This window comes from Suricata suricatta, chromosome 4, assembly GCF_006229205.1.
Source record: "Suricata suricatta isolate VVHF042 chromosome 4, meerkat_22Aug2017_6uvM2_HiC, whole genome shotgun sequence".
Taxonomy (NCBI): domain Eukaryota; kingdom Metazoa; phylum Chordata; class Mammalia; order Carnivora; family Herpestidae; genus Suricata; species Suricata suricatta.
Genome location: NC_043703.1, coordinates 143,892,339 through 143,914,894, shown reverse-complemented (window position 1 = coordinate 143,914,894; position 22,556 = coordinate 143,892,339). Strand labels below are relative to the sequence as shown.

The 22,556-nt window shown below is 44.2% G+C and overlaps 1 protein-coding gene across 7 annotated transcripts in view; it reads right to left on the bottom strand.

The window, feature by feature from the left end:
* RBKS (ribokinase) overlaps positions 1 to 22,556 on the bottom strand; it is an 86,410-nt gene that overhangs the window by 33,701 nt on the left and 30,153 nt on the right. For all 7 annotated transcript variants that reach the window (XM_029938042.1, XM_029938045.1, XM_029938044.1 and 4 more), the window contains 3 exons: positions 20,854 to 21,018; positions 13,083 to 13,174; positions 6,000 to 6,188 (listed from right to left, as the gene is read on the bottom strand). In XM_029938042.1, coding sequence (XP_029793902.1) covers positions 6,000 to 6,188; positions 13,083 to 13,174; positions 20,854 to 21,018 — 446 coding nt within the window. The remainder of the gene's footprint in view (positions 1 to 5,999; positions 6,189 to 13,082; positions 13,175 to 20,853; positions 21,019 to 22,556) is intronic.

Genomic DNA, 22,556 nt, shown 5'->3' with positions numbered 1-22,556 from the left:
ACGCACTGAGGAGAAGTGACCTTGGAAGGCTGTGGGTCAGCCGCCAGTCACCAGCACCCTCAGGCGTGCTTCCCTGCACGCTTTAAAAGAAATCACCACTTTCTACTGGTGCAACTTCTAGTCCAGAGCTCACTCTCCAAGCCCTGAGTCGTCCGTTGGGGGCATCTGTGCAGCTGGGCGGATGCCATCTAGTGCCTCACCAGCAACTGTGAGCCCTACAGGACTCAAATACGGTGGATAGAGACGAAGGGAATAAAGAAGAGGTAAGAGAATCCCCATGCTCCTGGCTTTTTCTGGATTCTTCTTAGCTTACTTATATACTCTGAATTATGATGATTTATTATAAGGTGAATGATTTTTAGAAAGATGGATTTAGCCTGTGGACTAAATTCTTAAGAGTCTCAGTGCAGATTCTAGGACTTAACCATCTACATGTAGAAAACCAATTCTGCATCAAGAATTTCATACAGCCTGTAGGTCAAGGATAATTAACGTTATAAGACATCACACTAGCATGATAACCTAAAATATGGCCAGGCTGAAATGTGTGTGACCTTGACTATGGAGTGATTATGAGGTGCAATCGTCACAAGCCGGCAAAGCCCTCTGACCTTCAGGTGGGCGGACTGCCCTGAGGACATGAGTGCCCCGGCATTTTGGGGCCGGGATTCAGATAACATGTAGAGATGGGAAAAGAGACACATCTGTCATGTCTTCCAAACTGAGCTGAGGACATCTGCACTACCGCCACCATCTCGCTGTTGTACAGCAGGAAAAATGGATGTAAAAATAGAAGTGACACAGCAACTATCAACACGGAGGCAAGTGAACGGAACCGCCCACAGGAGCTCTGACGTGGAGCACGAGTGGCTATTTTCAGGGTGGCCGGCCAGTGTGCGACCCACCTAAAGGGTTTCCACCACCCATGCCATCCCTGATGGACTGATTTTGTTTCGGCCAGCTCTGTGGAGGTGACGATGGACAAAGATCGTACACATTTAGGTTGCACGACAGGATTTTTCTTTTTCTTTTGAAGGTGGGATTAGGAAGGGAAAATGTGAGGTCATAAACCTCTCAAGAGCAAGGCTAATGCCCTCCTGACAGAAAAGTGAAGGAGCCCATTTGTTCAGAAGAAAATGCCTCCCTGGGAGTTCCTCACATCACCCCGTGAATTATCTCCTCTTTATCAGACTCGTGAAGAGGCCGAACAGTCAAGGGTTTAACAATGAGAGTGCAGGATGAGAGGACAAAGATAGCATGAAAAAGGCTGAGGGAGATTCGACACCCAGAAAATAACCGTCCTCGCTTCCCGTGTCACCTCTGCTCCGCTGGTGGTGATGCTGAGAGCTCATTCAGTAGATTCAGTAGAGCAATGAAGGGGAAGATTCTTTATCACAAGAGGATCCATCCACTGGTGAAGTGCCTCAGTGGATCTTTTTGTTATTGTTTGACCTTTGTTTTCTAAACTGATATAATTCACCTGCCATGAAACTCACCCTTTAGAAGTGTACAATTCAGGGGTGCCTGGGTGGCTCAGTCGGTGAAGCGTCCGGCTTCGGCTCAGGTCATGATCTCGTGGTTCATGGGTTCGAGCCCCGCGTTGGGCTCTGTGCTGACAGCTAGCTCAGAGCCTGGAGCCTGTCTTCAGATTCTATGTCTCCCTCTCTTTCTGACCCTTCCCTGCTCACGCTGTCTATCTGTCTGTCTGTCTCTCTCAAAAATAAATAAACAACAACAACAACAAAAAAAAGAAGTGTACACTTCAGGGGTTTTCAGGATCTCTACGAGGGTGTGTATGCATCACCACTATCTAATTCCAGAACGTTTTCCGCCCTCCAGAGAGGAGCCCTGTGGCCATGAGTCTCCCTACCCCATCTCCCCAGCTGCCAGCAGACCATCCATCTACCTTCTGTTTCTATAGATCTACCTCCACTGGACATGGCAAAAACTTGAAAACATATAATATGTGGCCTTTTAGGTTTGTCTTCTTTCACGTAGCGTAATGTTTTGGATGTTTACCCGCACTAGTCCGCGCAACAGTCTACTGTATGTATGTGCCCCAGTTTGGCTATCCAGTCATCTGCTGTTCAAAGTCAGGTTGTTTCCGATTTGGGGCTGTTAACAACAACGATGCTGGACACATACGTGCACAGGTTTTTGTGTGGACACGGTTTCCGTTTCTCTTGGGTGCAGACCTCGAAGGAGAGTGGCTGGGTCTCACTGTTACTGGAAAGGTAACTTTTCGCAGCCCTTCCAGACCGTTTCCCTAAGCGACTACACTATTTTTCCTTCCCACTGGCGTTGTTTGAGGGTTCTGATTTTCCCACATCCTAGGTATGCTCGTTACTATCTGTTTTTGATTCTAGTGGGGGACAAGTGGTATCTCATTGTGTTTTGTCATTTAGGGAAAAAAATCAAAGCCATCCATATACATAGTGTGAAAAGAACACTTACGGAGTAAACGCCCATCTCTCTCCAGAGCCATTTCCATGAGGCAAATACTTTAAATTCCCGCAGCGGTTGCTTCTGGTATTTATCTTTTCTCTCTGGTAATATGCTTACACTGCTGTTTTTAAAAACCAGTTTCCAGTATCTGTCTTGGCCTCCAACTACGGAGAATGAGCACCCAGCTCTCTCCTCCTCCTCCAGGTGCACACAGACACGTGCTCACTTTATCCTTCCATCTTCAAAGCAGGACTATCATCTCCATTTTTGGCTAAATCAAGAATCGGCACTGACACTGTGAGGACCACGGCCTCCCAGCCACGTGGTGTGCGGATATTTACTTAATCCTACTTTTACCCTTAGACTGCAGATGATGTAGAGCAAAAACACTGCCTCTTTTTTTTTTTTCATTTCCACAGTTTTCAACATAATTAATTGCTACTTCATTCTGCTATTTCCCTCTCCGTCCTTTCCTGTTTCTGCTTTTGTTTCCGGGAGTCGCTCCTCCTGGGCTCTCCACTCTCCGGCTCTCCCGGGGACCCGAGCCGCCTGGTTGCGGGCCTGCTGCGTAGCTGCTGCCCTGGGGCTTCCCGTCACCACCGACTTCTCTCCTCTGCAGCATCGCCTGCTCCCTGGATCCCGTGTCTCCCTCCGGCCTCGTTTTGTCCCTCAGTTTATTACAGCATAATCTTCGGGTAGCTTCTTTATTCCTCCATTCCTGCCCTCTTTTGTGTTAAATAGATTTTTTTTTTGAGAAAAGGTGCAAGTGAGCAAGAGACAGACAGAGAGAGAGAGAGAGAGAGAGAGAGAAGTGGGGCTCGAGCTCACCTGATGCAGGGTTCAAACTCACAAGCTGTGTAATCATCACCTGAGCAGAAGTCAGATGCTTAACGAATGAACCACGCAGTACCCGTTAAAAAGATATTTTGAAGTGTACTACTGTAATTCCTCCCTTGTTTCTTTCAGTTAAAAATTTTTTTTAAAAATATTTATTTATTCTTGAGAGAGAGAGACAGAGAGAGACAGAGCACCAGTGGGAGAGGGGCAGATAGAGAGGGAGACACAAAATCTGAAGCTGTCAGCACAGAGCCTAATGCAGGGCTTGAACCCATGAACCGTGAGATCATGACCTGAGCTGAAGTTGGACGCTTAACCAACTGAGCCACACAGGCCCCCGCCTTTTCTTCTTTGAGTTCTTTTCTTAGCTATTGCACTGATGATTCCAGTTAACATCTTAACTTAAAACAGTCTACTTTAGATTAATACCAACTTCATTTCGATAGCATACACAGTTGTTTATGGCTGCTTCCACACTACCACGGCGGAGGTGAGTAGCTGGGACAGAGCATGTACGCATCAGGTCTGTGAAGCCTAACACTTTACTATCTGGCCCTTACCGGAACAGCTCACTGGTACCAACCCAGTGCCTGATTTTTGTGATCCCGCTCTCTACTTCCTCCCTGTAGGCATTTAAGTAATCTTTTCTCCTCTGAGCTCTTACTGTGTTTCACCTTTCCTGAAACTGAAGAATTAAGTGTGCATGCTAAGAAACTAAATGAAAGGCCACAAAAAAAAAATCATTGTGGAAACCTCTTGTGGACCTCTCTGTATTTCCGATGTTCAAGATGATCGCGATCTCGGAAATTCAATCCTTCAACATGACATGGCTCTGAGGATAATGACTAATGATTCAACTCTGAAGTCTCCAAGGCTGGGGTCTCCATCACTTGATCCCATGCCCAGGCGGGGCATTTCCACATGCGTGTTCTGTGCGGTTCCACACCCTAGGCGGGACTTGTTTTTGTCGGACCAGCATCCGCGTCCCGGCCTCTGATAAAAGGTCTTTGATTTTTACTTGAGACCAGCGGTGGGGACACGACATGGGGCACCGTGCGGGCAGGCAGCTGCCTGGGACCACTCCCAGGAGGGGGCCTGCCTGAGCTCAAGGCCCGCCACAAGGCAGGCAGAGCCAACAGGGAGGGTGAGCGGGCCCCAGTGACATGGCTGCGCCTCTGCCCTCGCCTTCGGACTTTCCAGTCAGGTGCACCCAATACATCCCTGCTCTTGTGGAGGCCCGTTCCAGTTGTGCTTTGGTGCTTACGGGCGAAAGGAGCTGTGGCTGAGACAGACACCAGAGACGGAGGCTGAATCTCTTTTGAGGGAGAGATGTGGGCCTCACATCCTCACAAGGGCCCTCCATGTTCAGCAACGGAAGAGCCAACTCTTCTGCTCTAGTTCAGGACCTGGACTAGTTTCGGTCTAATGCAGGGTCAAGTTCAGAACTAAGAAGGAACCTCTCAAATTCAGGCAACTGTCCCTGACAGAATAGGAAAAAAACGAATGGCTTCCAGAATGACTAACTATGAAGAGAACGACACCACCACGTGCGATTGGTCAAATACCCGATCGAGCACACGCGGAAAGGCAGGCAGGATGTGACTTCACGTGATGAAAGCAGTCCTTGCACTTCTCTGTCTTTCCGAGCATATTTGCCTCCATGACTTCATCACATTCGCTTAGGCTCCTTTTTGATGACCCACATTATTTATTTATTTATTTATTTATTTATTTAATGACCCACATTTAAAACTCTTTCCTAAGCATAAAACCCAAAATATATTTTTATAAATAATTACACATTAATTTATTATAAATAAAAATCCTAAAATGTTTATTCTTCCCCAGCTCTAGTTTTGGGTCCCTGATACTTATTTTATTAGTCAGCTCTTCTCAATCCTAGGCCATAAGCAATAATTCTTATCTTCCCAGATTTAGAGGACCCCTGAGCTTTTTACTTTCCAGCTTGCTTTCCCTTCCACCCCCTTCTGGGTTGTGACTTGTCTATGTGACCCGCTTGTCCTCAGAGCACGCCTTACACAGAAGTGTCTGGAGTCCATGGGGCAAGTTTTGAACCCCAGGTGTGTTACTTCCTAGCATTATGGTCCTGAGCCAGTGTCTAAATCTGCAAAACGAGGGAAGTCATATACCTCACGTCACTGCTGTGAGGACCGCGGAGATGTATGCCAACGAGACGCGGCAAGCGCGTGGTAGGCGACAGCGGTCATTGTTCGTTGGCCAGAAGGATGAGCTCTGCCAACCAGTGCTCCCTGCGCTTTCATTCCACATGGAGGCTTGTAAGAACCAGCGACTGGGTATATTGTCTAAAACCTAAGCCCGACGAGGGCAGAGACTTTGTCTTGTTCATCGCGATAGCCCCAGTACTTCATAGACGACTGGCATGTAGCAGGCATTCAGTACGTATTTACTGAATGAAGTCAATGAATGAATATAGGTGATACATGTCTAATTTTACTGATGCTCTGATTTTATGGATGAGGAAACTGAGGCTCAGAGAGGGTAAGTGGCTTGTAGAAAGTCCCACCGTGGATTGGGGGAAGATAAAGACATAGTCCCCTGCTGGTTTTACTTCCCTTCCACCACATCACGTCCTTGGGCCCTTACCGTATGATCCAAAAATTCAGGTGCAGTAGTTTTGTTACTAAATGATGATTTTCAAGGGGGGTAGAAATGATTCTGAAAATTTTACAACCTACCGTGGTATCCACAGCCGTGACTTTCTCTGTGGGGATGTGCTTTGGGACAGGTTCTGTCTGTGAGAGCATCACACAGCCTTCAGCACCCAAGGTGACGATTACGACCTTGCACCCCCTTCCCAGGAGCACCTGTGCAGCCTTCCCAGCGTCTGCGGGGCTGCCGACCGCGAGGCTGGTTAGGATCTCAGCCTGCATTACAGAAAAGTGAAAGGAAACAGTGGTGAGAAAAGGAACCCGAGTCTGCTTCCAGATTAGATTTTTTTTCTAGAAAAATGTCTCCCTTCTTTTGCATAACAACCAATGCCATGGGGGAACTTTGACGGATATTGGCTCAGGAAAATAAATTAAATGCCTGATAACAATGACAATAAAAACTCACTCTTGATGACATTTTTGGGACAACTGGGGAAATGTGAATGTGGCCTGGATATTAGATGACAGCTTAGAATTATTAATAATTTTGTTACATGTGATAATGGTGGTGTGGCTCCTCTTAGGAGATGCACACTGAAGTAATTAGGTGTGAGGTTTCATGTAATGTATAGCTTACTCTGAAATAATTTAACAAAAACAAAAAGAAGTACACACGGGGAGGGGAAACAATGTAGCAAATGTTAACTGTTCAGGTGGAGAGGACATGACTGTTCTGTTGGGTTGCTCTTCCAGCTTTTCTGTGTATATGTATGATAATTTTCACCATAGAGAGTTAGAGGGAACAAAGAATTCTACAAAAGGAAGAGGGGAGGGAAGAAAGGAGTAAGGGAGGAGCCGCTGCCAATGATTTTGATACATTAAGTCATGTCTGTAAATTTCACACCTAAGGTTGTAATTTTTCTAGGCTCCTCTTGGGTCATCGTGCCTTTCTCTTCTTACTAGTTATAGCTTTCCATGTCTGTACAACACCCATTTCTTTTGTTTGTTTTTGCTCGAGAAGACGGGAGCAGGGTAGAAGAGGCCCAGACACGGAGCAGAGAAAGCCATGTGCTGATATATTCAGGGGATGTCCACTACTTACCAACTCGGGGACTTTTCCCAAGTCATGTATAGTCGGCAAACTGAGGGACTTGCATAGGACCACAGCTCTCTCCCAGAATTGAAAAAGGGCTCTGGCTGAAGGAGGGGTGAAGGGCTGTAGCCCCGCTTCCTCACCCCCACGTACCCCTCTGGGGACCCTCTATGGTTCTGAAATTAGTAGCTTAAAAATCAGTGGGCTAGATGAATTATATGATACTTTTGACTCAAAAAGTTTGTAACCAAATTCTGTCTTTTCTGTATCCTATTTCTTCCTAAGAATGGGTCTGTCTCTTCTTGTGCTTGCTCTGAACATGCCCACATTAACCCTTTTTGTTGCCTGTAAGTCACCCCACAGTGTCTGCTCCTTCCGGGCTTTGGTCTTCCCTGGCAGCACAGGTTTTGTTAACTTGACCATGTGTCCTTCCTGAGCCACCTTTTCCACAAGATCCTTTCTGTCTGAGTTGGCTATGCCTTGAGGCCACCTTATGTATTCTTTGTATAAGTTTTTCACTGATCTTCATTACTGAGGGTCACTTACATCTGTTGAGTAAGCTGGGTCCATTTTCAGAAACACTGAATTCTTGTGGTTTCTAAAAACCCGTTAGAAAACTATTTGATGAAAGATCCTGAACGTAAAAAATAATGCAACAAATACCCGTGTACCTACCCCCCTCTTTTAGTAAGTCTTATTGTTTTACTTTATTTGCTTCAGATATTTTTCTTCAAAGAAGGTAAATGATGGGGCGCCTGGGTGGCTTGGTTGGTTAAGCGTCTAACTTTGGCTCATGGTTTGTGGGTTCGTGTCAGGCTCTGTGTTGACAGCTCAGCCTGGAGCTTGCTTCAGATTCTGTGTCTCTCTCTCTGCCCTTCCACTGCTCATGCTCTGTTTTTTTCTCGCTCAAAAATAAAATAAACATTAAAAATTTTTTTTAAAGAGGTGAATGATGTTTTCCATAGATATCATTTATTAATGTGCTTTCCACCTTAATATTATTCATCTGTGTTGGTATGAAGCCCTGCTTCTGTTGAACTGTGCAGCATTCCATATACTGCAATATACTACAGTTTAAAAAAAATCTATTCTCATTTTCATGGATACTCACTTTCCCATTTCTCTTTTTTATAAACAATGAAGTATTGGATATTCTTATCATACATATAAAATCTTTTTTTCCTCTGGCTGTTTAAAAATATTTTTGTTTTTACTTCAAATTTTATGCAGTTCCACTAAAACGTATGTTAGGAGAGAGTTGTATCTGTGTTCCTCAAGTGGCACTTTTAATACAGTTTCGACCGGAAGACCTGTGCCTTTCTTCAGTTTTGGAAAACAGCTTGGAGTTCTTCCTTCAGTGTGACTTCTCCCAGTTCCCTCCTTTCTCTCCTTTCACTTCCATTAGACGTTAGAGTCTCTCAACCATTCTTTTCCTCAAATTCCTCTTTAATATGAAAAAAAAGTTTCTGTGATATTTTCTAGGTGAATTGAGTTTTTCACTTCTGGATGAATTGGTCAAGATTCTTTTTCAATTCCCTAATCCTTTGATTCCAGTTTCTTTATCTTCCTAATGAGTATTTTGTAGGGGAGATTTTAAGAGTGATTTGCATCCATTTTTGAGTTTGTGTTTGTGTAAGAAAGTGGGCCAGTTTCATTCTTCTGCATGTCGCTGTCCAGTTCTACCAACGCCATTTGGTGAAGAGACATTTTCTCCAGTGGATATTCTTTCCTGCTTTGTCAAAGGTTAGTTGGCCATGTTTCTGGGTCCATTTCTGGGTTCTCTATTCTGTTCCATTGATCTGAGCGTCTGTTCTGTGCACCTTACTGTCTTGATGATTACAGTTTTGTAATATAGCCTGAGGTCCGGAATCGTGATGCTTCTAGCTTTGGTTTTCTTTTTCAACATTACTTTGGCTATTCAGGGTCTTTTCTGGTTCCATACAAAGTTTAGAATTGTTTGTTCTAGCTCTATGAAGAATGCTGGTGTTATTTTGAATATGTAGATTACTTTGGGTAGTATCAACATTTAACAATATTTCTTCTTGCAATCCATGAGCACAGAATGTTTTTCCATTTCTTTGTGTTTTCTTCAACTTCTTTTGTAAGTTTTCTATAGTTTTTGGTGTCATTTTCAAGATTTCTAATTGATTTTTATATTCACATATTGTTGCCTTGATTCTGTTTCTCTCTCATTCTTTCTTTTTTTTTTTAATGAATGAGAATCTCAATTATATTTATTTTATCTATCCTATCTCTATTTTATTGAGAGAAAGTGAACAAAAGAGGGGCAGAGGAGGAGAGGGAAAGAGAGAGAGTGTGAGAAAGAGACACAGAGAGAGAGAGAGACAGAGAGAGAGGGAGAATCCTACGTAGGCTCCATGCTCATCACAGCACCCAATGTGGGGCTTGATCCCAACAACCCTGGGATCATGACCTGAGCTGAAATCAAGAGTCAGATGCTCAACGGACTGAGCCACCCTGAGGTCCCTCAATCATACTTATTTTAATGTCTTTTTTGCACTGTTTCACAGGTGTTTGGATTGCACCCTGGGAAAACTCATCTTGGATTATTCATTTTGTTGGCTAACTGAGCATTATGTCTCTTCATCTGCAGGCTCACTTTGGTTTCTGAGAGTTGGAGAATCCCTTCGGCTCCCGCGAGGCTTATCCCAGCCTTTCCGGTGATTTTAGAGTTGTGTCCATCAGGCCCCGGGAGGGTCTCTAAATCAGAGCCAGGTGTTATCTCGGCCACACAGAGTTCCTGTTCTGCTGTCATCGGCAATATTGCCAATCTCGTCACATTCATGGTCATCACGTGAGCATTTGGCTTGATTCCCTCCTGATCAGAGGCAGTACCTCTGTCCTATCTCCTCGGTTTGGGAGCCGGACATACGCTGTAGTCTTGGGCAGCAGGCTTAACGGCTTCCTCTAACGGTTTTGGCTAGCAGGGGCGCCCTAGCCCAGCATCTGTGGTTCGAGCAGTGGGCACTGCCCCAGTCTCCCACGAGTGGCACATTTCTAGTGCTCGTACCCATTAGAGGTCCCTACCACTTATGCCTGCCTCTGGGACTGAAGCATAGCACACGCAGGGCTGAACGCTCTAGGATTCTGCTCCCTTTCTGATTCGTGGAGTTATGTTGTGTCTAAGCTTCTGAGTACCTTTTCGTTATCTCTTTGTATCTTTATATATCAATGGTTTGTGTATGAGCAGAGAGAATATCTTAAAGCATGAAATTACATTGTTATTGTGATTAGAAGTTATCCATAAAGGGGCACCTGGGTGGCTCAGTCAGTTAAGCATCTGACTTTGGCTCAGGTCATGATCTCGTGGTTTGTGGGTTCGAGCCCCGTGCTGGACTCTGCTGACAGCTTGGAGCCTGGAGCCTGCTTCGGACTCTGTGTCTTCCTCTCTCTCTGGCCGTCCCTTGCTTGTGCTCTGTTTCTCTCTCTCTCAAAAATAAACATTTAAACAAATTTAGAAGTCGTCGTAAGAATGTTAGGTAAAGCTTTTCTTTTTTCCATTAAGTGTTTGAGACCAATCTTCTTAAAGCCTAGAGTTTGTGCATTTGTTCACCCATTCAAAAAGCATTTACTAGGTGTCAACTATGTGCCAGGTACAATGTAACAGATGGTAATTTCTAAAGATAACTGTATCAATATATATCACATTGTATATGCTCTTTTCACACTGTGACAATGGCAGTCTTCTACTGAGAATGGAGTGTGAGGGCAGGTTTTCTTGCTTCAGACAACAGAATGGGCCAGAAGAAATTCTGTGTGACTTCCAAAGCTAAGTCATAAAAGCCAACTCTTCTGCCAGGTTCCCCCACACCGCCCCCTCAAGATACTGTATCTTGGAACCAGCTTCTCTGTTGCGAGGAAGCCAGGTGACAGGGAGAGACCTCGGGTGAGGGTTCTGGCCAGCAGCCAGCATCATAGCAAGCATGTGGGTCTCACGCGCTTCCCGCGCTCAGCCTTTGAGTCTTCCAGGCCCCACACATCCCAGAGAGAGACAAGCCATGCTGTGCCCTGTCTGAGTTCCTGATGCACAGACACCGTGAAGGACAAGAAATAATTACAGCAGGTCCCCCTTAGCTGCAGTTTCACCTTCCTTGGTTGTAATTACTCGTGGTCCGCGCAAGTAGCTGGTCCTCCTCCTATCGTATCGTCGGAAGGTTAATAGCCTAACGCTATGTCACGGGGCCTGTGCAGCTCACCTCACGCCATCCCATCATGCAGGCATTTATCACCTGACGCCATCAAGTGGGGGAGGGGTGAGTACAGTACAGGAAGACACTGAGAGAGAGGGACCACATTCACAAAACTTCTATGATAGTACATTGTTGTAACTGCTCTACTTTATTATTAGTTATTGTTGTGAATCTCTTACTGTGATTACTTTATAAATTAAACGTTATCCTAGGGTAGGAAAAAACATAATATATATATCGGGTTCAGTACTCTCCGTGGTTTCAGGCATCCACCTGGGGTCTTAGACTTATCCCCTGTGGATAAAAGGGGATTACTATATTGTTATAAGCCACTAGATCTGGGAGTAATTTATTTAAAAATTTTTTTGAAGTTTATTTATTTTTGAGACAGAGAGAGACAGAACACGAGTGGGGGAGGGGCAGAGAGAGAGGGAGACACAGAATCTGAAACAGGTTCTAGGCTCTGAGCTGTCAGCACAGAACCCTATGTGGGGCTCAAACCCACAAACTGTGAGATCATGACCTGAGCTGAAGCCAGACACTTAATTGACTGAGCCACCCAAGTGCCCCTGGGAGTAAATTATTATGCAACAAGAGATAACTATACAATTATGGATAAATCCAAAAATGGATAGCCATTAGGGATACAACAGTTAATAAGACAGATGTCCCTGGCCTCACAGGACTGGTAAGTCAATGGACAAGACAGAAGTATTAAGTAAGTCATTTGAGCTGTGATGAGTGTGTGAAGAGTGTTCTCCAAGTATCTAGCAGGGAAATCTAAGCCAGTGGGCTGTGGAGGGTAATCTAATTTCTTACAGTGAAATGGTTACTATTTCCCACAATTCCTTTCTCCCAGGACAAGCCATGGTCATGATGGGTGCTCAAAAGTATTGTGTAACCTACTGTGATTGGTTAAAATTAGTTTCCTTGTGGTGGTCTTTTCTTGTTTGTTTACTTCATGTTCTGAGATATGAAATTAACAAAAAGGTAGGTCAGGAAATCCTGGAAACATTCATTCAGCCTTTGGACCACGTGGAAAATTACTATTACAGTTTTTAATTACTAACTTTCTTTCTCTACATGTTGCATTGTATAGTATGTCCTTGCTTCCCAATGTTGAGAGAGAGCTCTGGTCTAAAACCGTTTGATTTATTCAAGGGAAAAGTATTGAGATTTTCTTCCTAAAATGCTTCAGAGTGAATGGCATGATCTGAATGTATTGGTAGATATTTTATACAGATCTATACAATATGACCCTCAGGTGGACTGAGAAAGCCCTCTCGTAACAGAGTGGCCCGTGAGGTCCCTCCCGTGGCACCACGGAGAACCAATGTCTGTTACCAATGTCATCAGGTCCTCATAAGAGAATTTGGCAAATGCTCCAGGGGTTTTATATTAATTAGGGTTGTTAGACCAGTTGAATTTGAATTTCAGATAAATAACACTTTTGTAGCTTAACTGCATTTAGTATATTATTTGCTGTTTGTTTGAAATTCAAATTTAACTAGGCATCCTGTATTTTTATTTGCTAAATCTGGCAACTCTAATACTAATTAGCACATAGAATGTGCAATAATTAAAAAAGAAAACAAAATAGTGTGAAGGCAGGGAGAGGATTAAATAAAATTAGCTGAGGTTTGAGAAATGCCCGGTTATGGAGATGACTCAGGGAATCTCCCCCCTCCTCCCAGGACTCACTAATTTCCTTTTCTCCACACCCCAGTTAGCTGAAAAATCTGTTTTCACTGGGCTCAAGAATTCACATGCAATCAAACTGACGTGATCAGTCCTGCCTCATTGCTTTATACATTTGTATGAACGTCTCTAGTTTCTCATGGAACGAGCAAAGCCTTCCATCCTCACCTCAGTTTCATTGCAGCAGAACACATCTGAGAGGGTGTAGAAGCGAGGATCCAGGTCAGCAATGGCAGGAGCTGGATTGAACAACGTTTTCACTGTAAAGGAACGGAAAGGGGGTCCAGTGGTCAGCATTTTTAACTTGGTGCGTTGACACACATTCAGTAAGGGCAATTCCCAAGTGCAACCACTTTCCCTGTGAAATGAAAAATCAACTCAGTTACAGGTGTAGGCGTCTGAAATCGCAGTCTCTATGATGGCCTAGTACCAGCCCCTTATTTCCATTTGCTCTGCTTTTCACGTTGCAACATTTCAGCTTCAAGGGCAAGCCTGGGTATTATGGTCAAGATGATGACAAAGTTGTGGCACAGTGCAACAAGAACATTAAAGACAATTCTAAATGTTGTGGCCTGAAAGGACATGTATGGATGTGAACATTCAGGCTGGTGAACGTTTTTGTTCATAAGTCCACTTTCCAGGAAAGAAGAAGTTAGAAAAGAAATGATGAAGAAGTCAAAAGTTTTCTGGTAAGAATAGTTAGGTAGGGAGTTCATGTACATATGCAGGTTTTGAACACTTATGTACGTCTTCCAGATGTATCACAATTACCCATGCAAACATACACTTTTCCCCTAAGATTTTGCTTTTAAGTAATCTCTACACCCAAGGTGGGGTTCGAACCCATGACCCTGAGAACAAGAGTTGCATTCTGCACCGACTAAGCCAGCCAGGCACCCCAAACATACACTTGCAGAGAAGCTTATGTTCTTGGCTCCTGTGAGCAATCTGGGAACATAAAGGAAGCTTGATTGAGAAAGGAGGAGAAATTCAATCTGCGGCTGAGAACTAGTTCAGACTGGGAACCTCCAGGAGGAGGGACAGGGATAGCAGAGCCAGGGAAAATGAGAAGGTCACAGCCATTACAGTGTCAGAGGAATGTGTGCATTTTTCAGAGGAGGAAAGTGAACCTCAGAGAGACGAGGTCACAGTCTAAGGTCATACCTATGCTGGGACATGGTTAAGTGGGGTGCTCATCAGGGGTCCTCCAGCTTGAAGTCCAGCATTTGGTCATCTCTCTAGGCCAGGACTCTGTTTATAGCAACACAAGCCTCCATTCCAATTTATAATATTTTAAATCAGCCTCTGGTGTGGAACTTGGCAAGTAAATTTATTTATTTATTTATTTATTATTTTTTAAAAAGTCTTCAGAAATTACAATCCCAAGAGGCTTCCCCTTTGTCAAAACACTTATCCACCAGAGTACCCAACTAGATTCGCTGGCCTTCTTTCTCTCTACTCAGGTCCACTGACTTCCGTGTTTGGTAGCCCTAATCTACTATGACCCACAGAGTAAACTCCTCTAGCTGAAGTTCTCAGAGACCCTTCTAGAACAGTGACCCACAAACTTCCCTGCACATCCGCATCATAAGGAGAGCTCATTAAAGTGCATGACGTCTGGGCTCTCTCTGAAACCCACAGATCAGAATCTCTTGGGGTAGGACCGGGAACGTGCACATTGATGGGTTCTCTAAGTGGCTCTTGCGTAGCTGTGGTCGCTCCGATCCGTTCCACATTCTGATCAGCACATGGCTAAGGAAACTGTCCACTACTTCTGCCTGGTAAAGCTAGCTAGTTTGCTTCCACACCGTCCTTGGTCTAAACATTTTGGTTTGGTCAATGGATTTCACCCAGTGGTCTACAGGCTAATGCTATTCCCACACTTTCATTATTTTAGTATGCAGAATGTCCACCCACAGAAATCCTATGGTATATTTTTGGCTGCTTATATTTTTTGCATAGGTTATTGTGCAGCTTAAATTAGAAAACGGGTGTAAAAGCCCTATGTAAACTGTAGAGTGTTGTACAAATGTAAGGGATTATTACTGTTATTATATTGTCTTTTATACACAGTTCAACACCCCCGCCTGTCCACCCATCTCTTTTGCCTTCTGTTGGGAGTTTGTCGCCTGGCAACAGTCTCTCCCATCGGTCTTGTTGCTTCTGCAAGGTCTTAGAGATGTCAATTATGCATAAAGGACCTCACCGCCCAGTGTTCCAACACACCCCTTTACGTTTTACCGTTCCAGAACAAATATATTTTCCTTGAACGGTAAATTGGAAAAGCATGGTTCACATCTTATGATCTCCAAATCTGCACGCAAAGACGTTTGAGCACAGGTTAGAGTGACATTCCAGTCTGGAACAACAGCTTTGAGCCGTTCTTCTAAAAGTTCAATTTCATCTCAAAAGACCTCTGATCCAGCAATTCCTTTTCCAAACCTATGCTCCAGAAAATACATGGTCAGGCAAAGATGAGGCACAGGGAGGTTCAGGATGGTCAGTGACGTTGAGGTCTGGTTTAACAGAAAAAGAGAAAAAGACAAAAAGAAACCTAAGCTTCTATCAGAGAAGACCGGTTAGGAAAAACAAACAAACAAACAAACAAACAAACAAACCCCAACCTCTAATGGAATATTCTCCTGCTGTTAAAAAGAATGAAGTAGATCTGTTTAGTCACAGAAAGATTTCTAGAATTTATTAGTAAAAAAAGGAAGTTTTGTAATAAAATCCATAGTATGACCCTCTCTCTCTCTTTTTAAAATCAAACGAAGCATAATTATATGTGTATTTACATTTATCCACTTGCACAGAAGAGAAGAAAGTCCGGGAGGTTCCTCACTGAACTAACAAGGGATTAGTTCCAAAGGGTGAAGGGCACCAATGTGACCACAGATTAGCTGCTCTACATCAGGCAAGACATCATTCTTAAAACATGTACAATATATTACATCAGAAGCCAAGTACATTGTGAATGACACGATATCATGTCTGGTGGTTGCTTCCAACGTTGCAGGGGGTGGGAAGGTGGGGAGCGATGAGCTGGGCTATAAATTCAACAGGACTGGCCATGTGTTGAGAATTATGGAAGCTTAATGACAGTAAATATGGGTTTACTGTGCTATTCTCTGTATGTCCAGATAGATTTGAAATTTCCCACAATAAAAAACCAAATTTTAAAGAAACAATTACATTTTAAGCAATAAAGAGATTTGCTGGAATGAGAAATTCTACAATTTAATTTGACCATAAATATGGTATAAAAACCAATCCAATCTTATTTGCTTGTATTTTGCTGAAGGAAAGCATTCTTACCAATGCCGGATGGGAACAGGCTGGATATGTAGGCTTAGAGTCTGACTAGTAACTAAATTTAGGGGAAAATGAAAATACCATAAAGCAAAGGACTCTCTTTGGCTCGTGCTACCATGAGTAAGCATAAATATTTTACCAGGGTGAAAAAAACTGTGAAGAATCAGTGGATGTAGTTAATCAAAGAAGAACGCACTTTGTGATAGGTAAGGTGGGAAAAAATGATGTCACCCTGGAGTAACTTGGACCTGGAGGGGGTGACTGATAGCACCCAACGTAGACAGGCTAAGCTCCTGGTTGTCTTACCAGCATGCCAGTGGCTGGCACAGTGAGGTCTGTGAGGAACGGAGAGCCCTGTGAGGGCAGATGCAAAGGTGCAAAGCCAGGAGAATGAGGCGAGGTGCATCAGGCCGTCACCATGGAGGGCAGGAGCCAGACAGTTCAGAGGGCCCTAATAGCGAGCTTGGGGGCTCTAGGGTGGCTCAGTTGGTTAAGCATTCAACTTTGACTCAGGTCATGATCTTGCAGTTTGTGAGTTCGAGCCCTACATAAGGCTCAATGTTGACAGCTCAGAGCCTGGTGCCTGCTTCGGGTTCTGTGTCTTCCTCTCTGCCCTTCCCCCGCTGGTACTCTGTCTCTTTCTCTCTCAAAAATAAACATTAAAAAAATTTGGAAAAAAATAACTAGCTTGGAGAAATAGGAAGAAAGTCACCCCAAGTAAAGGAACTGGGGGAAGGTTGGGATAGCCAAGACTCTGGCTTGGCAGTCTCCCTGTAGGGGTTGTTTACTGTGAGTTGACCAGCAGAAACGCTCAAAAGTTGGGCTCTGTGCTGGACAACGTGACTGTGAAAGTCAAGGTGGCCGGCCAACAAGCTTGGTTTGCCAAATGGAAAAGGACTAAAGTGGCATTAAAAGATATTTTGTGTCCTACCTAGAATTTAATCTTGGCGATCTTACAATCTCTATTTACAATTGTTCCTGTAATGTTCCATTTGCTTTGAAATGGACGTGAAGCCCAGACCCGGCACGCCTAACGTCACCCGGAGCAGCTGCTGCAACAGCTCGCTGCTGTGGGCCTGCCTCGCGGCGTCCACACCCACGGAGGAGGGGCCGGAGGGCGCTGCCGGCTCACTCCCGGTGCTGCAGGTGCTGTCCGTCTAAGGCCGGTGCCCTCTTCTTGAAGACAGAAAGACATTGCTGAGATGATATATTCAAAGATGGAGGGGCGTCTTTTTCCTCTGTATTTTAACGACTGTCCCTAATCCAGTTATACAATGTGTTGAATTCAGGGCTCATTACTTGTATGAAGCACAGATAAGGCGGCTGTGATAGACCCACAGGGGAGGAGGAGGGGGATTTTACTACCAAGGCAGATGGAATACTGCTGATGAGCACACAGGCGGTCTCACAGGGCGACGCACAGGATGCGCGGAGCTCACCGCGTCTCTAAAGCCGCCCGCTCTGCCGTCAGTCCGTTCATGCGTCCTGGCATTAAACAACCCGGAGAGCTCTCTGCCCAGTTCTCTTGCTTCTCAGAGGAAGAAAGTGAGGCCCAGAGCAAAGAAGCGACTGACATGGCATGCGGTCCTCCACTTACTAAGGGATAGATTCTGAATTCAGAGCCAAGCTTCATGACTCCCAAATCAGTGCTCCTTTCACTGTATCGCTCTTCTCTTACGTGAGAAGGAAGACCTTTAAATTCACACACACACACACACACACACACACACACCCATCATGGTGTAGAATCTAAGCTGCTTCCAGCTGGTAACTACCAAGTGAGGACCCGCTGAGTCTGGACAGAGGAGTGTTTGTGCATGTGTGCTTGTGTGTGTGTTTTATGGGAGCGTGTAAGGGACCCAAGGGACGCAGGGCAGAAGGTGCTCTAGGATCCCCGAGACGGGAGCACTAAAAACATGGAGAGCTTAGGCTGCATGATGAACAACGTTAAAGTTCATGGACTTTACTTTTCTTCACTAACGCTCAGTTCCTTGCAATCAGTGGGATGCACACTTTATTTGAGGTGTGCTCCAGCACGCAGAACTTGGGTCTTGGCGCCTGGAATCCGGGTTTCTACACTGACCTCAGCTGAGCTAAGTACTTAACCTCTCCAAGTCGGTCTTCTTGCCTCCAATTTGGGAGAACAATGCCTGCCATATTGCTGTCCTAGGTTTTCCTGAGGGTCAGAGGTACTTGAAAGTGTTTCATAAGCCATACAGTACATCATAAATGTGAGGCATTCCTCCTTCCAGAATCACTGTAGGGAAAGACCACGTGGGATTAATACTTAGGCAGGCTGGTTCCTGGTAAGACTGTCAAGTCTGCCAGTGCTGTTTGGCCTGCCATCCCTGCCCCTGCCGGCTCCCAATGCCCCGGGTCCTCCGGGTCCTCACACGGCAGAGCGGCCCGGCAGATGATGGAGAACGCAGTATTGGACCCCATCGAAATGACATCCTGAGGTCAGACCTATCTGGATAACTCCAGCCTCATCCGTGGACGGTTAGATCCTCCACTGTGGTACTCATCTGTCCTCCACTAGCTGGGGAGGTAACGGGGAACTAGAGCGGGACAGAGGGGACAGCGATCTCTGAGAAGCAAGGGAGAGGAGGAGAGGAAGGTGTGTGAGGATATTCCTTGACCTACATAAGCAGAGACAGGACCGTGAGTGACGCGGCACGTTGCGTTCACATCGCCCGATTTGGATGCGTGGTGTGCAGGCGACACTTATCATTAGCACTAACTCTCTCTGCGACACCCCTGAGAAAATGTAACCAAATGGGTTTTGGCTTAGAATTCTTTCTGACAGCTTTGAGTCCATTAAAAGTACGTTAAATGTCAGCGAGAATTTGCCACAGAGTGGTGTTTTGCCAAGAGAAAAATTTGTTACATCAGGACATACATTTAAAAATTCTCCACAAAATCACTTCAAGTAACTTACTTTCCGTTTACTGCTTTTTAAAATGTTGTAGACTTTGGGGAGAAATCACTTATGCAAACACACACACAAATACACTTACTGTTCTTTTTCTTCTTTTCTTTTTGGTTTTGTATCTTGATGAGGAAGTTTTATGTGGAAAAGTCAATATGGTTCTCCCCCTGAAAACACAGAACTATGGCTGCGACATCAAAAGGAAGCCATTGTCTTGGAGTGGCTACTTTTTATTTTGATATATATATTTTTGACCAAATGGTGCTGAGATCAGGATATGACCCTAATTTTACTTTCAATTAAAAATTTTTTTAAAATATTTTATTTTTGAGAGAGAGAGAGAGAGTGAGCAGGAGAGGGGCAGAGAGAGAGGGAGACAGAGGATTTGAAGCAGGCTCTGTGCTGAGAGCACGGGGCCCTATGTGGGGCTTGAACCCATGAATTGTGAGATTATGACACGAGTAGAAGTTGAATCCTTAACCAACTAAGCCACCTGGGTGCCCTGGATATGACCCTGATTTTATTTTGTTTATTCATTTTTGAGAGAGAGAGAGAGAGAGACAGACAGACAGACAGACAAAGCATGGGTGGGGGAGGGGCAGAGAGAGAGGGAGACACAGAATCTGAAGCAGAGGCTCTGAGCTGTCAGCACAGAGCTGGATGAGGGGCTCAAACCACAAACCGTGAGATCATGACCTGAGCTAAGGTCAGACACTTAGCCGACTGAGCCATCCAGGCTCAGCACCCTGACCCTGATTTTACTTTAAAGAGAAAAGTGAAAAGTGAAAAAGGAAAGACATTTGGGATTTACTGAGATTTATGATACTAGGCTTGGCATCATGTTTCATTATTAGAACAATTCTGTAGGGGAGTATTTCTAGATGTGTTTAACCTTGTAGGCTCAGAAACATCAGATAATCCTGGAAAGACCACAAAGCTATCAAGGAACAGAAATAGAGTCTAAATAAGAAGATGCTTTGCCCACGAGTCAATGGTGAAAGAGAAGCAAACAGAAAGAAACGATCTGGGGTTTTAAAGAGTTTGTTCCTTGCTGGGGGTGGAATGGGGGCAGTGAGCAGGACAGAATCAACGTTAGCCATGTGTTGATAACCGCTGAAGCCGAGTGGAGGGTTTCATTAGGCAGTTCTGCCTGCCTTGGTATGTTTGAAAATTTCCAAAAGCTAAGGTCAAATGAGATGAAGGAACTGCTTTAAAAGATCTTGACAACACAGAAAATATTATATATAAATAATCTGTTGTTTATAGGACAGGGATGGAGTTTTATAAACTCCATTGAGGAAGGACTAATCTTCAATTCCTGGAGACGTTTATCAAAATACACCTACCTGGGCAGACCTCCTGCAGGACACACAACCTGATCGCACTTCTCGGAAAAGCGATCATTCCACTGTGGGACCATGGGCTGCTTCTGATGTTCCTGTCACTACTTGCGGTACTCCTGCTAACTAGATTGAAGCTTTATATTGTGGGATATCAGAAATGCTACTTAGGTATTTTGTGCCCAATTTATAAGCCTTTCTAACATTATTAAGAACAACAAGAAGACTGAATCTCACAGGAGAGAGAAAGGATACTTTATTATAGGAAAAGTATTGCATTGCTTAACTTGAAAGGTTACCTTTCATTAAAACAGGGATAAAAACTTTTCTAGGAAGAAGAATAAATATGTAAAATCACCTCCACTGCCGTGGGCCATGGTCAGGGCTTCCAAAGAAGTTTCCGGAGTTACTTCTAGCTGGCAGATCATTACTTTGGCTCTGCTGATGGCTTTGGCTGCTGTCCTCAGGTCTTCGGTATTCAAAAGTAAGTTCGCTCCAGCCACTATTATGATGATATTCTGGCCTATAAAGAATTTCTACATGTTTATGTTAAAAACCAAGCAAGGCCAAGCAATGATATTTTGCAGTGTTACAATCCCTTACAAAGTCATTATGCTACATGTGTTGTAAGTATCAATTTTAACATTTCTAGGCAATTCAGGTAAAATTATATATTCCTACTGTATCCTTTTTTTTTCTTACACTATCCCTGCTCTGTAAGATTAGTATTATTCTGATAATTTTGAGAAAATCTAAAAAGCATTTCCCTATCAATATTCTTATTGATTATTGGCTGGGAAGAGCTATATAACATACTTCAAAATGGCTGGCACAAGGTATGCGGTAAAGATTCCGAATCCTAGATGACAGATGTCATAACGATGTGTATGAATAGTAATAAACTCGCTTCACACTAAAAATTAAGGCTCTGTAGTATGCAGTCAGTTTGTGTACGTGACCTAGGGTATCTCCGAAAGGTGATTCTGAAGGTCAAAACACAGTTTATAATAGCTCACCAAAGGGAAGCTGTACTAGATCAGGCAGAGAGAGGGACATTCGGCCTCTACAGTATCAGATCAAACGGAAGCAGGAGTAGAGAACCTGACATACTCATCACTCGGACGCACAGTCTACAATCCCATCCAAATGGGAAAGGACTCGGGGTGCATTGTATGTTAGGTGAACTCTCCAGAGCTGTGCTGACCAATATGACAGTCATGAGTGCAAGCCACAGAGGGGGCTCTTGAGCCCTTGACATGTGTCTTGTCTAAATTGACATGTGCTTCAATTGTACAATGCATGGCAGATTTTAAAGACTGAGTACAAAGACAAGAAGGTAAAATATTAATTTTTAACAACATTTTGATTCCATGTTGGAAAGATAATGTTTTGCTATATTGGGTTAAATGACTATATTAAGATTAATTTTATCTGTTTCTTTTTACTTTTTATTTACTTTTTATTTTGTTCTTTTATAGTTTATTCTCAAGTTGGTTTCCATATAACACCCAGTGCTCATCCCCATAAGTGCCCTCCTCTATGCCCATCACCCCCTTCCCCTCTCCCCCTCCCCTATCAGCCCTCAGTTTGTTCTCAGTATTCAAGAGTCTTTCATGGTTTGCCTCCCTCCCTCTCCCCAACTATTTTTTCTCCCTTCCCCTCCCCATGGTCCTGTGTTACGTTTCTCCTATTCTACTTATGAGTGAAAACATGTGGTATCTGTCCTCTGCTTGACTTATTTTGCTTAGCATGACACCCTCGAGGCCCATCCACATTGCTACAAATGGCCAGATTTCATTCCTTCTCATTGCCATGTAGTACTCCATTATAATATATAAACCACACCTTCTTGATCCATTCATCAGGTGATGGACATTTAGGCTCTTTCCATGATTTGGCTATTGTTGACAGTGCTGCTATGAACATTGGGGGACATGTGCCCCTATGCATCAGCATTTCTGTATCCCTTGGGTAGATCCCTGGCAGTGCTATTGCTGGGTCATAGGGGAGTTCCAGTGATAATTTTTTGAGGAATCTCCACACTGTTTTCCAGAGCAGCTG